Source organism: Vigna unguiculata, chromosome 9 (assembly GCF_037176805.1).
Source record: "Vigna unguiculata cultivar grain cowpea cultivar isolate G323 ecotype 2 chromosome 9, ASM3717680v1, whole genome shotgun sequence".
NCBI lineage: Eukaryota > Viridiplantae > Streptophyta > Magnoliopsida > Fabales > Fabaceae > Vigna > Vigna unguiculata.
In genome coordinates, this window is record NC_140800.1 from 31,187,741 (window position 1) to 31,203,426 (window position 15,686).

General features: G+C 34.0%; 1 protein-coding gene across 1 annotated transcript; it reads left to right on the top strand.

The window, feature by feature from the left end:
- Positions 1-6,551: 6,551 nt before the first annotated feature.
- LOC114196175 (ribonucleoside-diphosphate reductase large subunit-like) lies at positions 6,552-11,358 on the top strand. Its single transcript, XM_028086731.2, has 17 exons — positions 6,552-6,987; positions 7,088-7,149; positions 7,242-7,329; positions 7,715-7,978; positions 8,112-8,352; positions 8,436-8,512; positions 8,627-8,797; positions 8,898-8,990; positions 9,083-9,232; positions 9,330-9,416; positions 9,531-9,695; positions 9,776-9,895; positions 10,069-10,271; positions 10,356-10,505; positions 10,578-10,725; positions 10,909-10,992; positions 11,073-11,358. The coding sequence occupies exons 1-17, from the start codon at positions 6,760-6,762 to the stop codon at positions 11,187-11,189; spliced, it is 2,448 nt and encodes an 815-aa protein (XP_027942532.1). The 5' UTR covers positions 6,552-6,759; the 3' UTR covers positions 11,190-11,358.
- Positions 11,359-15,686: the final 4,328 nt, after the last annotated feature.

Below are 15,686 nucleotides of genomic sequence, written 5' to 3' on the forward strand. Positions count from 1 at the left end.
CGAATCTTGGCCTATCAATCTTTCTTACGCAACCCAACACAGGATGTTGGGAGACAATTATTGGCTGGAGGACTAAAAATGGATGACAGACTCATCCATTACTTAATTCTCTGGATTTTGTGTCCTAGAGGAACCAATCATGCTCAGTGCTCAGAGGCTGACCTTCTCATAATGTATGGGATTCTAAATCCTATTCCGATAAAATGGTCTAGTTTAATCCTTGACACTATGCTCAAAGCAAAGAGGTACCCACAATATCCTCTCCTATATTCCCTCTTAATTTCAAGGATTTGCGAATACAAGGGAGTTGACACCACCGGGGAGCTTTGTCAAAGTACCATACGTGCAAATGAGATTGCTGAAAGTTCTCTCAAATAGCTAAAGCTTGTTCCTCTTGGTGATACCTATGTCCATAGAGATGATATGCCCAATTATCACGCTAAAGATGAAGAACTTCCTCCTACTGATCTCATACCTCCTGCTGCACAAAATGTTGGCTCTTCAAGTGGTGCTGGCTCATCCTTCTCTATAGAAGACAACATAACAAACATGAACAAACGACTAGAAGAATTATTTCTTCTGTCTAACTCTCGTCATGAAGAAGTTTTCGGGCTAATTAGGGGGATTGATACTAGAATTTCCCATTTAGAACATAGGTTTGATGAGGAATTCACTCATGATGATGACATGAGTGCAGACTTTTAGGGGGAGAATTTCTACCATATGTTTTACCACTACTTGTAGTCTCTTTTAATTTATGAATCAATGAATGATTAAGTATCTTATCTCCTGCTGTGTGCCCTCAAGGATTATTCCATTTAGGGGGAGCTTTACCCTTTTCTCATATGATAAAAAAGGGGGAGAATAAGTTTAAATGATGAAGACACATTATTTTATCTTAACCATTCTCTTTGCAAATCTCTAAATTGCAGGTAGCAACAAGTCCTTAAACATATTTTTGATCATCATAAAAAAGAGGGAGATTGTTGGCAAAAAGAAGCAAGTCTAGTGATTTTGAATGATGATCAAACACTAATGAAGACAAAGTGTTTAATTATGCAAATGTTATCTTGTAAAATAAAATAAGTGTATTGTAGAATACTTTAATTAAACTTAGAATCAGCAGCATTGCATTTGTCTCTCTAGAAGGTTTCTTATTTTTAGAAAAACTACAGTGATAATCGATTATCACTATTGATAATCGATTATCTGTGTAGAACTTGTATTTTTCGAAAACCTACTGGAATAATCGATTATCTCCTGAAATAATCGATTATCCTGTTCAAAATTTGTTTTTCAGGAAACCTACTGGAATAATCGATTATCCTTAGTGATAATCGATTATCCTTGGCAGTTGGAACATAACGATTCAGTTTTTAACCTAATTTTTGAAAACCCTATTTAAGGAACTGTAGTTCAACTTCGAAATCACCTTTTAAGATTCAGAGTTCTTTGGCTGTGACTGCAAAGTGTTGCTCTGTGAGATTCTTAAAGAAAACTTTGAAAAACCTAGTGTGAGTGAGTGATAACTTTTTCTAAGTGAGTTCTTAGAAGATTGAGTGTTGTGCTTTTGCTAGGAAAGCTGGTCATCCTTTGTGAGATTCAGGGAGAGTTTTGTTCATCTCTTGTGGTTGTTCAAGAGAGGTGTTTTCTAATCTTTACTCTTATATAATCTATTGTAATATGATTATTATAGTGATTGAGTTAATCTCTTTGTTTAAGAGATTAACAATTGGACGTAGGGTCTTTTGATCCGAACCAGTATAAATATTAGTGTGCATCTTCTTCCCTTAAACTCTCCTTATTTATCTGCACTTGCATTTAAAGTAACTATTATTTTAAGTTAATTAATTAAATTTTTGAGAAAAATTTTAAAACTTGTCAAGATTTTTTAAAAATCCAATTCACCCCCTCTTGGTTTTTGACCATTGTTTAGTCATTCCGCTGCGTGATACCAACAGTTTGATGTGGTCGGCTGCCAGCGAAATGGATTGAGAACATATGGGAGAAAGCGTCGAAGCTGTCGATGGAATAGGGTGGAAGGGTTGTGAACCATTCTAGAGCGGGGCCCTTGAGGGTGGTGGGGAAGGCTTTGCAAAAGACTGCGTCTTGGGACGTGTAAAGGACAACATGGGTGATGTAGATTTTAAGATGTTCGTCAGGGTCGGTTTCACCGGTGTAGCGGTCCAGTGTGAAGGGTTCCCATTGGACGGGAAAGGGGGTGCTGACGATGAAGTCAGTGAAGGGGCGGCGGCGTCTGGGTTATTGGGGTGGTAGCGGATGGGGGGATGGGATGGTGAACAAGAGTGGGAAAGGTGGAAGTGAAGTTGTGTGGGGGGATGTGGGTTGCCGGAAGGTAATGTGGGTTGTAAGGTGGGACATGGGTAGTGTGTAGGGTGGTGGGTATGTTGTAGGGGACCTGGGTGGTGGGGAGGGTAGCAGCAGGGGTAGGGGCTGCGGTGTGCCCCGGTTGGGTGGAGGGGAAGTGAGTGGGATGGGTGGAGGGAATGAGTGTTTGTTGGGTGGTGGTGAAGGTGTGAGGAGTGGGGTTGTATTCGCTTTCTTCTTTTGTGGGCTGGAAGGCCGGAGACCTTGCAGCCTCAGATGCCTCCTTGGCTTTTCCTTTCAGGGTGGGATCAACTTCGATCTTTCGCCTAAGGCGAGAATTCTCTTGTCGTAGCGCCTCCATCTCATCAGCGCTACGTTTCTTCAGATCTGCCAGCTCTTGTAGCATTTTGGCCTGGCCATCTAGGATGACGGCTAGGTCAGGGATGATGTTAGCAGGTCTTGAGGGACCGGCATCTGCCTGCTTGTTAACTCCAGCTCTATTGCGGGTTGAAACCATCTTCGGAGAAAAGCGGGTACTAAGGTGTTGTCTCGTGCCCCACGGTGGGCGCCAATTGTTCTTGCAGAGAACAAACAAGATAAGTTAGGCACGAGCGTCACCTTACCTATGCAGTCCGCTATCTCCTCAGTTGGCTTCTTCCCGGTTGGTACATGTCTGCTTGGACCCATGAGGGGTTACCTGCAGAAGGGACTCCGAAGCTCAAGTCAACTAAAGGTCTCAAAAAGTCAAATCAGGTGATTAATGGAGTAATGAATGTGTACCTTTAATTACTGGGGTCCACGTGTATTTATAGAGTATTAATTATGTCTGGTTATGCCATGGGCCGGGCCTTAGCTTGGGCCCTAGTTTGGGCTGTAAGTGGGCCTAGCCCTAACCCATGCCCTTAGATTGATTACTGTGGACTTATTGAATATAATGGGGGTTTTGCTAAGTGTACTAAGGTAGCCGGCCTAAACCAACTACTTCCCTTGAAGGTTTGTGTTGTTCATACGCTGTCTTAGGCAGGTTATTCCTCTGGATGTTTATGTTACCGGTTCAAGCCGGTTAGGTTTAGGTCAGCCTAGCCTAGGCTAGTTACTTGAATGTTTTGGTGTATCAGTATGATGGTCATTTTATTATTATTTTGTTAAGTTGGCTTGGTGTGGTACAAAAATCATATGTGTTATTATTGAAATGAAATGGAACATGTTCCATTTTACTTGGATCCCCTTCAAACTTCATTTTTGATAAAGAAAAAAATAATTAATTTTTGAAATCAATAACATTGAATAATATTTATTCTATTCAAATTAGTAAACACACAGGCGCTGTCGCGCCTTTGTATTCGCATTTTTTTATTTTCAAGAAATTTAAGATCAGTAATAAATATATAATTTTTAAGAAATTTAAGATCAATAATAAAAATAATTTAAACAAAAATAACAAAAATAAGATATGTAAAAAAAATTTAAATAATAATTTAAAACAAAAGAGATTTGTAGAAAAATGATTAAAAGTAAATTATTTATAAAATAATTAATTTTTAAAATAACTAAGGGTAAAACGGGTATTATAAAATGTGGACACAAAAAGAGGAATCCCCTTTATTGTTATGGAATAGATATAGATTAAACAAAAATAAAAAAATAAGATATGTAAACAAAATTTTAAATAATAATTTAAAACAAAAGAGATTTGTAGAAAAATGATTAAAAGTAAATTATTTATAAAATAATTAATTTTTAAAATAACTAAGGGTAAAACGGGTACTATGAAATGTGGACACAAAAAGAGGAATCTCCTTTATTGTTTAAATCAAAAGAGATTGGTAGAAAAATGATTAAAGGTAAATTATTTATAAAATAATTAATTTTTAAAATAACTAAGGGTAAAACGGGTATTATGAAATGTGGACACAAAAAGAGGAATCCCTTTATTGTTATAGATAGATATAGATAGATATAGAATAGATAGATATAGATATAGATAATAAATATTATTATTACAAATGTTATTTTTTTACTTTAACAAATAAAAAATTATTAAATAATTAATTTTTCATATCAATTATATTATAATATTTTTTTTATTCAAATAATAAATATTATTAATAATTAATTGTATGTTGTCATGTGTGTATTTTTTTAGATATTATGTCATGTTTTGAGTTTACTTTTTATTAATGGTGTGGTTGCAAATGTTTTGTTTTTTGGAAATTAAAATATTAAATTTTTTAAATCAAATATATTTTAATATTAATTTTTTCAATTAATAAATGTTGTTAATATTTTTATTTATGATAAAAATATATAAAAAACTAATTACAACTAATCTAAATATCATTTTATATTACTTTTTTAACATCAAGAACAATTAGGTAATTTTATGTTTTCATCTATTAAATTTAATTTTTTGTTTGTCATATAAGTTAAATCCTTCACAAACTTTTACAAAAAATACTCTCAAATTCACTCCACTATCACCCCCAAATTCATAACAAATAACAACATGCACATCACCTTTTATACTATGTTCTTTTGGATGGATATACTATTCACAATGAATGGGAAGAGATGATTAAAAGGTGAGTAGTGCGTTCTTTTGGAGGTTATACAAGGTGATGAGAGGAAATGATTAGAGGGATTGACTGAAAATTCAATCTCATCGTATATAGTGAGATTAGAGGGTGACACAAATGAATTTACCAAATTACTCTTTATTATTTAATTTTTATTACATGTGATTTAGCAGTTAAAATCAATACACGTGGTTTTAATTCACTTTCTTAATTCTATGTTAACGATAATAATAATTTATTATGGTTATAATAAAAAATTATTACTTCTAAAATTACTATTAAAAAGAAAAAAAATGTTTCCATGTAAATTAATTATTTTCCACCTTATATATTAAATTTATTTTATACAAAATATATTGTATCATTCATTTTTTATAAATATTTTTTTTATATTTTCAATCATTCAATAAAATTTATAAAATAATTTTAAATTAATTATATATAAATTTATATTACCTATAACAATACGAACATTTTGGTAATCTAAATTTTTTTTCTATTAAAAGTTTTTTTAATATATCACATCAGTCAATTCAATCACAAACTTTCACTCTCTAATCTACTCTAGAATCACCTCTAAATCACTTAAAAGAAACAACATTAACTTCATTCTCTAATCCTTTCGATCTCTTCCTCTCTCACTCCTTTTAATCATTTCTCACAAAAAAACACAATCTTAATCAATTCAAATCAATACTCCTCCTCTCCCTCTCTCTCAAATCATCATTCACATTGAAACACACCCTTAGTGTTGTAATATATGAGAAACGAGCCTTAGTTTAATACATGAGAACGGCATAAAGAACTAAGAAGTGCAACTAATAAATTCATCAGCTTATAATTTGTGCGATGTGCAGTGTTTATAGATAACACTCTAGCTTTCATATAAAACAAATTCTGAATTTATTATCTCAGAATCATTATGTTCAAATGAGACGATTTTTCGTGTTTTTATTCACTCCTTTCTATTTCTTGGTTATACGATAAGTCATTATTAAGATAAATTTATTGACAATTACATGTTTGGGAAAGAATAATTCTATAATTTAAACTAACTTTGGAATAAAATAATTGTTTACATTTTTCCCCATAACTCGGAGACCATGACTGAAATCTATAAAACTTTTATAAACTTTATGAAATTGAAAAAGTGGTAGCTTATAATGTTTTTCAACAGTTATTTTCTCTCTCAGTTTCATACCTTTTCCTATAAATAAATAAATTAATTTCAAATAGGTTTTCAATAAATTTATCCAATAAAAAATCGATTTATTATGTATAACTAATTCTTAAAACAATTTAATTTTCACAACTACCTCAAACACATTGTTAAACATGCCAGTGTCAGCCACGTGAGATGATTAAAACTAAAAAAAAGGAAAAAACATGCAGAAGAGTAGCGAAGAAGTTAACCGCAGAAAAGAAAAGTGCTGAACAAGGGTTCTCTAACAGCCGTCCAAATATTAAAGTCCATCAATCCAACGGTCGTAGCCAATCGACCCAAGCGGCGCCAAAGTGCTGAAGAAGTTTCGCTCGTATTAGCGTTGGTATCGTTATTATTCGAATTTTAAGCGAACCATAAAAGTGGGTCCCACAACTAGCTCCACCTTCAATTACGCGCCACCTACCCACACCCGCAACGCACAACGCAGAACATCGCCATCATTATACCATTCTACCAATGCGCAAGAAAAGTGATTCAGATAAATAGCGGGAAAATTTCAAAATCAAACCGATCATAACCCTAATTTCAAACCCCATCTCCCTCCCCTATATATTAACGTCAGTGTACCTCCTCCTACTCGCGCCAAACCCAAGATCACAAAACCACCATTACCAGTGACAGTTAGTAAAAATGTACGTCGTAAAGAGGGATGGACGCCATGAAGCGGTGCACTTCGACAAAATAACCGCTCGCCTCAAGAAACTCAGTTATGGCTTGAGCACCGTTCACTGCGACGCCGTTCTTGTCGCTCAGAAAGTCTGCGCCGGCGTCTACAAAGGCGTCACCACCAGTCAACTCGACGAGTTGGCCGCCGAAACAGCCGCCGCCATGACCGCAAACCATCCCGATTACGCTTGTGTTAGTTTCCCTTTCGTCAATTTCAGTTTAATTGGTTGAAATTGCGGTGTCATGTATGTTTTGGATGGGTTACTATAAGTGATTTCTTTTGGTGTTGCAGTTGGCTGCTAGGATTGCCGTTTCGAATCTCCACAAGAACACCAAGAAGTCGTTCTCGGAGACGTAGGTGTCCCTGGAAATTATAATCGTGTTTTTTAATTTGTTATTGTTAGCGTGGTTTGTGTGGTTGGAACTCATACTTGTTGTGGATTCAGGATCAAGATCATGTACTATCATATTAACGAGAAATCGGGGTTGAAGGCTCCTCTGATCGCTGATGATGTTTATGAGATAATTATGAAGGTACCTTGTGATCATCGTATATTCATTTTAGGGAGATGTAATTTAGTCCAGTTTTGCGCTGTGTCTGTGATTCTGATAAATTCGATGTCACGCTAAACATGTTTAGTTCTCAAGAAAGAAAGAATTAGGTAAATTCGATTATATAGTATGTGTAGATTGTTTGAGATTATGATAGATTTGGACCATGTAATAATTTTTTGTTTTCTAGGTATTTTTTATATGTGTACCACCTTGTTTCACAACAATAAAAGCGTTTTGGTATTGGGTGTACAACAGAAGACTGATTTTAATTTTGTGATCTATGATATATAATGAATGAAGTTGTTTGATGTCTTTCTTTTGTATGTGCTGAAATTATCTTTATGTTGTTTTCGTTTGGTTGTAGAATGCTTCTCGTTTGGACAGCGAGATAATCTATGACAGGGACTTCGACTATGATTATTTTGGGTTCAAAACCCTTGAGAGGTCTTACCTCTTGAAGGTTCAAGGGAAGGTTGTGGAAAGGCCGCAACACATGTTGATGAGAGTCGCGGTTGGGATTCACAAGGATGACATAGACTCTGCTGTTAAAACTTACCACATGATGTCTCAACGATGGTTCACCCACGCATCTCCTACTCTTTTCAATGCTGGAACTCCTAGGCCTCAAGTACGAGTACATTTTTATTTCACTATTTTAAAAGTATCCTGTTTTGGTCCTTTTATTTTTTCTTTTATCTATGTTTTGCACCATCAGTGAATTTATGATTTGTCTTATTTACGTTGCTTATGTGAATTGGCAGCTGAGTAGCTGCTTCCTTGTGTGCATGAACGATGATAGCATAGAGGGGATATATGAAACTTTGAAGGAGTGTGCTATCATTAGCAAATCAGCTGGAGGAATTGGTGTGTCTGTCCACAACATTCGTGCTAAGGGCAGTTATATTCGTGGGACAAATGGGACGTCCAACGGCATTGTTCCAATGTTACGTGTGTTCAATGATACTGCCCGCTATGTTGACCAGGGGGGAGGCAAGAGGAAAGGTATATCGTTTATAAGCAATACCCATTTTTCTTGTCTCCTTTTAATTTGTTCTTTAAACTTTATGCTTACGATCTTCTTGTAGGAGCATTTGCTGTGTACTTGGAGCCATGGCACGCTGATATGTTTGAGTTCTTGGATTTAAGAAAAAATCATGGAAAGGTATGATTGAGTTAGCTGAAATATGGCGGTAACAAAGTATTTTGGCTGTCATCAAGGGAGCTGGTTGAACATTATTTATTCTTCTCACTAAGTCTATTGCTATTATGCTTGCAGGAGGAACATCGTGCGCGAGATCTGTTTTATGCTCTTTGGGTGCCTGATCTCTTTATGGAAAGAGTTCAGAGTAATGGACAATGGTCTTTGTTTTGCCCCAATGAAGCACGAGGTTTGGCAGATTGTTGGGGTCAGGAATTTGAGGAGCTTTATCATCGATATGAAAGAGAAGTAAGTTCAGTATTCACTTATTGGTTTCTTTTTGCATCTTTATTTGAAGTGCTTCTACGTATTGGTTATTTGCACCTGAAATATATTTCATAACATGTAGGGGAAAGCAAAGAAGGTTGTCCAGGCACAGAGCCTCTGGTTTGAAATTCTGAAATCACAGATAGAAACCGGAACCCCTTACATGCTTTTTAAGGTACCATACATAAATGTCTTTGATTCACTCCTTTAGACTGTTTTTTGCTTTCCCTGTTGAGAATTCGTTCTGTTTTTTCCCCGTTATTCTAGGATACTTGCAATAGAAAAAGCAACCAACAGAATTTGGGCACAATTAAATCTTCAAACTTGTGTACCGAGGTAATTGAGTATTCAAGTCCAACTGAAACTGCTGTATGCAATCTTGCATCCATTGCACTACCACGATTTGTAAGAGAGAAGGTATGAATCTGTTGCATTTCGACGTGTTGTGGTCTCATTAGTTGGTTTGGACCTTTTTTAACTTTCCGATCTAAATGTTTTTTCTTCTTACTACAAGGATGTCCCGATGGAAGCTCATCCATCTAAGCTTGTTGGAAGCACAGGCTCTCGGAATCGGTATTTTGACTTTGATAAACTAGCAGAGGTACGGTTAACCAAAATTCTGTTTTTTAACATGTGTATTGTGTCTAATTGACATTGCCATTGTATACAGCTAACCTTGTGATGGTTGTGTTTTTGTCATTTTGACTAATGACAGATTACTGCGGTGGTCACAACCAACCTGAACAAAGTGATTGATGTTAATTACTACCCGATTGAAAATGCAAAGCGGTCAAACTTACGGCACAGACCCATTGGTATTGGAGTACAGGGTCTTGCTGATACTTTCATACTGCTTGGTATGCCATTTGATTCACCAGAGGTAAATCTTATCCCGGGACTGTTGTTTATAATCGTTTTATTTGCACTTCAGTCTTATAGTTTACTTGGATATGAATGTAGGCTCAGCACTTAAACAAGGAAATATTTGAGACTATTTACTATCATGCACTGAAAACTTCATCTGATTTGGCTGCAAAAGAAGGTCCCTATGAGACATACAGTGGTAGTCCTGTAAGCAAGGTATAGCAACTTTCAAATGCCTCCTGATTGAGGTCCCGAGCTCGAGAATAGTTATGCAGCATGTCTTATCTGATTTTATGTCACTTGTATGCACATGCAACTTAAATTTCAAGGCCTAAAGTTAGTAACCTACTCATCCAATTACTTGCTTAAATGATTTTTAAATTTCTCAGGGAATTCTCCAGCCAGACATGTGGGGTGTGACGCCCTCAAAACGTTGGGATTGGGGTGCACTAAGGGAGATGATATCAGAGAATGGTGTGAGAAATTCACTTCTCGTGGCTCCTATGCCTACTGCATCCACCAGCCAGATTCTTGGCAATAATGAGTGCTTTGAACCTTATACTTCAAATATCTACAGTCGTAGAGTTTTAAGGTTGGCCTTTTCACCCTATCTTATTCTGTCTTGGTGCATTATTGTCGCACTATCCTATCTTAATTAACAACCGTTGGTTTCTAGTGGTGAGTTTGTTGTTGTCAACAAGCATCTTCTTCATGACTTGACGGAAATGGGACTGTGGTCTCCTACACTGAAGAATAATATTATCTATGAAGATGGCTCTGTACAGAAAATTCCAGAAATACCTTATGAACTGAAGACTATATACAAGTATGAGATTTACGATTTATTTAAAACCCAACATTTTGCTTCATGGTATTCACTCTAATTTTGTACGAGCAGAACTGTTTGGGAGATTAAACAAAGGACATTGGTAGATATGGCTGCTGATCGAGGATGCTACATAGATCAGAGCCAAAGCTTAAATATTCACATTGATCAACCCAACTTCGGAAAGCTGACTTCTTTGCATTTCCATGCATGGTCCAAGGTAGCTACTAATACAGTACTTGCTTGTGTGTGTTAGAGTGAATGTTCAAATATACATTTGGGTTTAATTGTCTGATATTTTCTATTCTGTTTCCTTGCTGGTTGACATTATTTTTTACATACAGTTGGGGAATTGTAAACTGTTTGCTGATCAATGTTTTACTTTATTTTTTGGTCATTAAAGGGTCTAAAGACTGGAATGTATTATCTTCGATCACGAGCTGCAGCTGATGCTATCAAGTTCACCGTCGACACCACTGTTCTCAAAGTAACAAAAAATCATTATTCAGTTTTTGCATTCAATGTATTTGCACATTTTGATACCAAATATCTTTGCTGTGAATGTAGGAAAAGCCTAATGAAATGCAGGAAAACGGCGATGTGGAGTGTGATGATAATACAAAAATGGCACAAATGTTGTGCTCTTTAACCAACCGTGAAGAATGCCTAGCTTGTGGGAGTTGAACTTTTTCAGAAGTTAACTCTTCTTTGTCCATATTCCTTTTGGGCCTATAGGCGATAAAGATAAATGTTACAACATAAGTCACGTGTTGATCTATTGCTTTTTGAATGATATAAATGCTTTGTATATATTTTGGTATCAATATCATCTGTATTTTTGCTTATTGTATTACTTTATATTAGTCGGCAATGTGAGTTATGGCAAGTCAGTCAGAATATATTTATACAGAAATTGAATCCAGATAATGTTATCGTACAAAGTCTGGATTATCGGATAATATTTCGTATTATGTTGCAAAACAACAGAAGTTTTAAAAACATTTCATTGTGAAATGGTTTAGACTGAATTCAAAGTGAAAATGAAAAACAAAAAGGGTTTTCGCATGCCTTTGATTAATATATTTTTAGTAAGTTCTTTTTGCTATCTTTTCAAAGTTATCCTCTAATTTAACGCAAACCTTATTCTATGGCGATGCCATTGTTTCCCTGTTGACAGTGCCTTTTATATTATATAGTTTGGTGTTACCAATGTTTGAATTGAATAAATCTTATAGAATTAGAAAATGACAGGACATAAATTAAGACATGAATAAGCATGAAATAACAGTAATATGTTTGTTTTCTTTTACTAATGTGTTGTTTCCTTGGGAATATCAGTTTCTACCAAATATATTTTTATTTAGATGTCACTTTCATTTATATGCAAGAATTTGGGTGGAGTTTAAATAAACTTGCACAAGAAAGTATCATTTACTGAATTTGTGCAAGATAATAAACACACTTAAAAACTCACTCAAATTTGGTTGTAATTTTATAATTGTTGCTTGTTAAGAAGTTGGAATGACAACATGTTTATTTTTGTTCCTTTTTAGGAAACTTAGAATTTCAGGGTATGCAATGTATAATATAAGTCCGTATCTTAAGATTTAAATTTCTAATAGACAAATATTTTTAATATATAATATATATTATGGTTAAATTTAATAATTATTTTGATACATCTGATAGTCTACCATTAAGGAATTGAGGTTAAAAATAATTTAAATAAATTTTTTCCATACACTCTTTGAAGTTTTTCTTTTCTATTTTAAGAATAAAACCATAATGAAATTTTAATCTCTAATACAGTCAAAATTATATTGCATGCAAGTTTATTTCTAATTCTTATCAAATGCTATTAAAATTGTACCAAAAAACTAAAATGAAAAAACAATGATTAAAAATAATTAATTAATGTTGTCATTTCAGATGAAGATTCAAACTTATAACGTAAATATTGATTATTTTAACTTGAATTTCTAGTTATCTATATTCTTATTTTGTGAAGGTATTTGTTGTTTATACTGAATTTTTTTTCTGCAGATAATGTATTTTTATAATTTGGTATAAAGGTACCATTTAAAAAGAAAAAGAAAATGGTAAAATCCAATATGTACCTTAAATCCACTGCTTTGCAACAGAGGGTGCACCAAAAAAATGTCAGTGTGCACTCCCATCTAAAACTGAGCATGAGTTGTTAACACATTTAACCCTTGATATTTGAGCAAGCATGGATGAATCAATAACGTAGAATATATAAACAACTCTAGCAAAGAGTAGCCAAGCAAGGTAGCTCAACTAGAGGATGAACCGAAGAAATGTTGCAAAAACTGATCTTGCCTCTTCAGACAGACTATAGTACCAGTTTTACATCAACACATCGTTAAAAATATAACGATTCGTTCCCATCCTACAACACGTCTTTAACTGTTACGATATCTTCGACATAAACAAAGAATTTTGCATCACTTTACTCTCTCAAGAAGTCTTATGCAGTCTTTTCCAAAAATATGAGGGAATAACATGGCTGCAACTCATGAAGCTGTTGTCTGAATACCTCAAAAGAAATTGAGAAATGTGTAAATGAGAAGAGCAAGAGAACAAGAAGAAGGATATTCTTATTGAACGAAAACACGAAAAAATTACATATTAGAACCAAAGGATCGGCTATACATAGCAGAAAAACGAAAAAAAAAACACAGAAAAACAGAAAAAGGCGCTTAAGCGCAAATAAGGTAGGCTAGAACGCATGGAATAAAATGGAGAAAATAGAAGATGCGTTGGGCGAGAAGACAGATTGCTGAGCGCGTCATGTAAAAAAATGATTTTTCTGCTGAATTTTGAGAGTCCATCAAGCAGGGAGTAAATATTGAACTTTTCCAGCTTGGAACATAGGTTATGAAAGGCTGATGAAGAGTTTGGGTTAAAATTTCAGCTTGTTAGACGTTAGAATATATGGTTAGAAGCTTAATAAGGCCTTGACGAAGATTTTCTCTTACTGTGGCAATGTGATTGGTACGTTGACGAAAGACTTGATTAAAAGCAATTTCGATAGTAAATTGATTATTACAATACAAGAGGGGGAAGGTTGGGTGTGGGGTTTTTGAAGATCTTACTTGAAATATGTGAGCCATTAAATTTCACAAATAGTAGTAGCAAGAACTCTCTACTCACTCAGTTACTAACACCTTTTGGAATAGTTTCTTTGACTTTTATACTATGATATACGAATATGATACGTGTATTAATGTATCAGATATGACACTATATGATATGTCAAAATATTTATTTTACACATGACACAATACGTGATATATATATATATATATATATATATATATTAAAAATTGTACGATAATTCTTACAAAAATGATAAATATATGATTGTTATCATGTGAATCTAAATTAAAATGAAATATATTAAAGTTGTCAACATAAAAACTTTGAATTATTGTCATCATGAAAATACTACTGCCCTATAGATTAAATACTTTATTGATAAGTATTGGTAAAATATCTTAAAGCATCGGACGCAGATACATGTCGGACACGGATACATAACCTAAATTGAAGTATCAATGTTTCGTAGCTTCCAAGATATAGGAGAATGGCCAAGGTAGACGATGTAACCACCAATAAAACCATTAAAATCAGGGCATAGAACCCAATCTGAACCACCAAAGGCTTTCAATTGAACTTCACTATTGGCAAAAAAAAAAAAAAGATTCCTTGCCTAGGAGCTTGTTTAAGATATTGAAGAATACACGATGAAGCTCGATGATGGTGAGTCATAGGAGCAACAACAAATTAGCTTAAATCGTGTACAACATATGTTATGTCTGGCGAACATTGGTAACATACATATGGGCAAGAGTTTTCTCCATATCACTGTTACATATATTATTTCTAACTAAGAAAATGAGACTCGTTCAAAAAACTCAATTTTTAACAAAATTTAAACTTTTAGAACACTATAACAAAAAATGTTTTAGGTAACCACACAAAATTGTGAGTTAAATCACAAAAACCGTGGACTTTGACAACAATTTTTTAGGTGTAGTCTAGGTGAGCGTAGTTGTAAGTAATAGGTCACGCTTTTCAGTACGACAACAATTTAAAAATCGTTGCTTAAAATCTTCATAAAAGGCAATGATTTTGATGTACGTATTTTTCAAAATTTCACATTTTCAACATTGTGAGCATTTGGCCTTTTTAATCTAAAATCAATGGGAGGGAAGAAATTCAAAATTTTACGTTTTTTGAACTAAATTTTGCATTTTCAGTTAAAAAATGAGGGAGAAAATATTTCTAATCTAAAAGCTTTAATTTTTAGTGTATTTTAGACCACATTTTTATGGATTAGCCCACACTTTTTACAAGCAATATTTATATAAATGTTGCTTAAGATAGTTTTTAAACCACGTGTAGAAAAATGTTGTCTTTAATGTGTTTATATCACATTTTTATACCCATGGTCTTGTTTAGTGTTGTCTAAAGTCATTTTTGTTGTAGTGGAATTTGAAAACCAAAGATAGTAAATTAAATATATAAAACAAATATTGTATTATCGCGCTTCCAAGTAGCCTCCTTGGCTATGATGAAACACATCGGCTATGATGGAACACAATAGTCTTCCGAACAACATGCCCAACTATGATGGAATAAATTCCTAAACATATCAAAATTTTCCAAAATATATGTCTTCACAAAACCCATCTTTTTAACCCATTCACCTCAAATAGTCATACAACACATAAAATACCAAAAGTTTCAATTTGTAATCACAAAAAAAAAACTAGTTGAAATACCTTACAAACACTAGCTGATCTTTAGGCAATATTTTGGGAGTGTCAAAATTTTGGTTGAATTACTCTTTATTCTTTTTTTTTGTCTAAAAATATCAAGTTGGTCCTCTAATATTTTTTAGTCTCAATTTGGTCCCAATTTTTTTAAAATTAATGTAATTTGATCTTTTTCATTAAATTTCTTGAAGCAGAGCAAAGATTTTTCATCAAAATTGACACTAGGATTATGTCAATTACACTAACAAAGAAAACTATCCTTATTCACAACTTCAATTTTTGATGAAAAATCCTTGGTTCAATTCAAGAAATTTAACGAAAAAATGACAAAATTGTATCATTTTTTCAAAAGTCGGACTAAATTGAAACTAAAAAAAAA

Bases quoted from the DNA above. Each gene is read 5' to 3' on its own strand.
- LOC114196175 (XM_028086731.2), top strand. From the start codon at position 6,760: ATGTACGTCGTAAAGAGGGATGGACGCCATGAAGCGGTGCACTTCGAC. The intron at 7,979-8,111 runs GTACGAGTACAT...GTGAATTGGCAG, and splicing joins CTGGAACTCCTAGGCCTCAA to CTGAGTAGCTGCTTCCTTGT. The intron at 10,993-11,072 runs GTAACAAAAAAT...CTGTGAATGTAG, and splicing joins TCGACACCACTGTTCTCAAA to GAAAAGCCTAATGAAATGCA.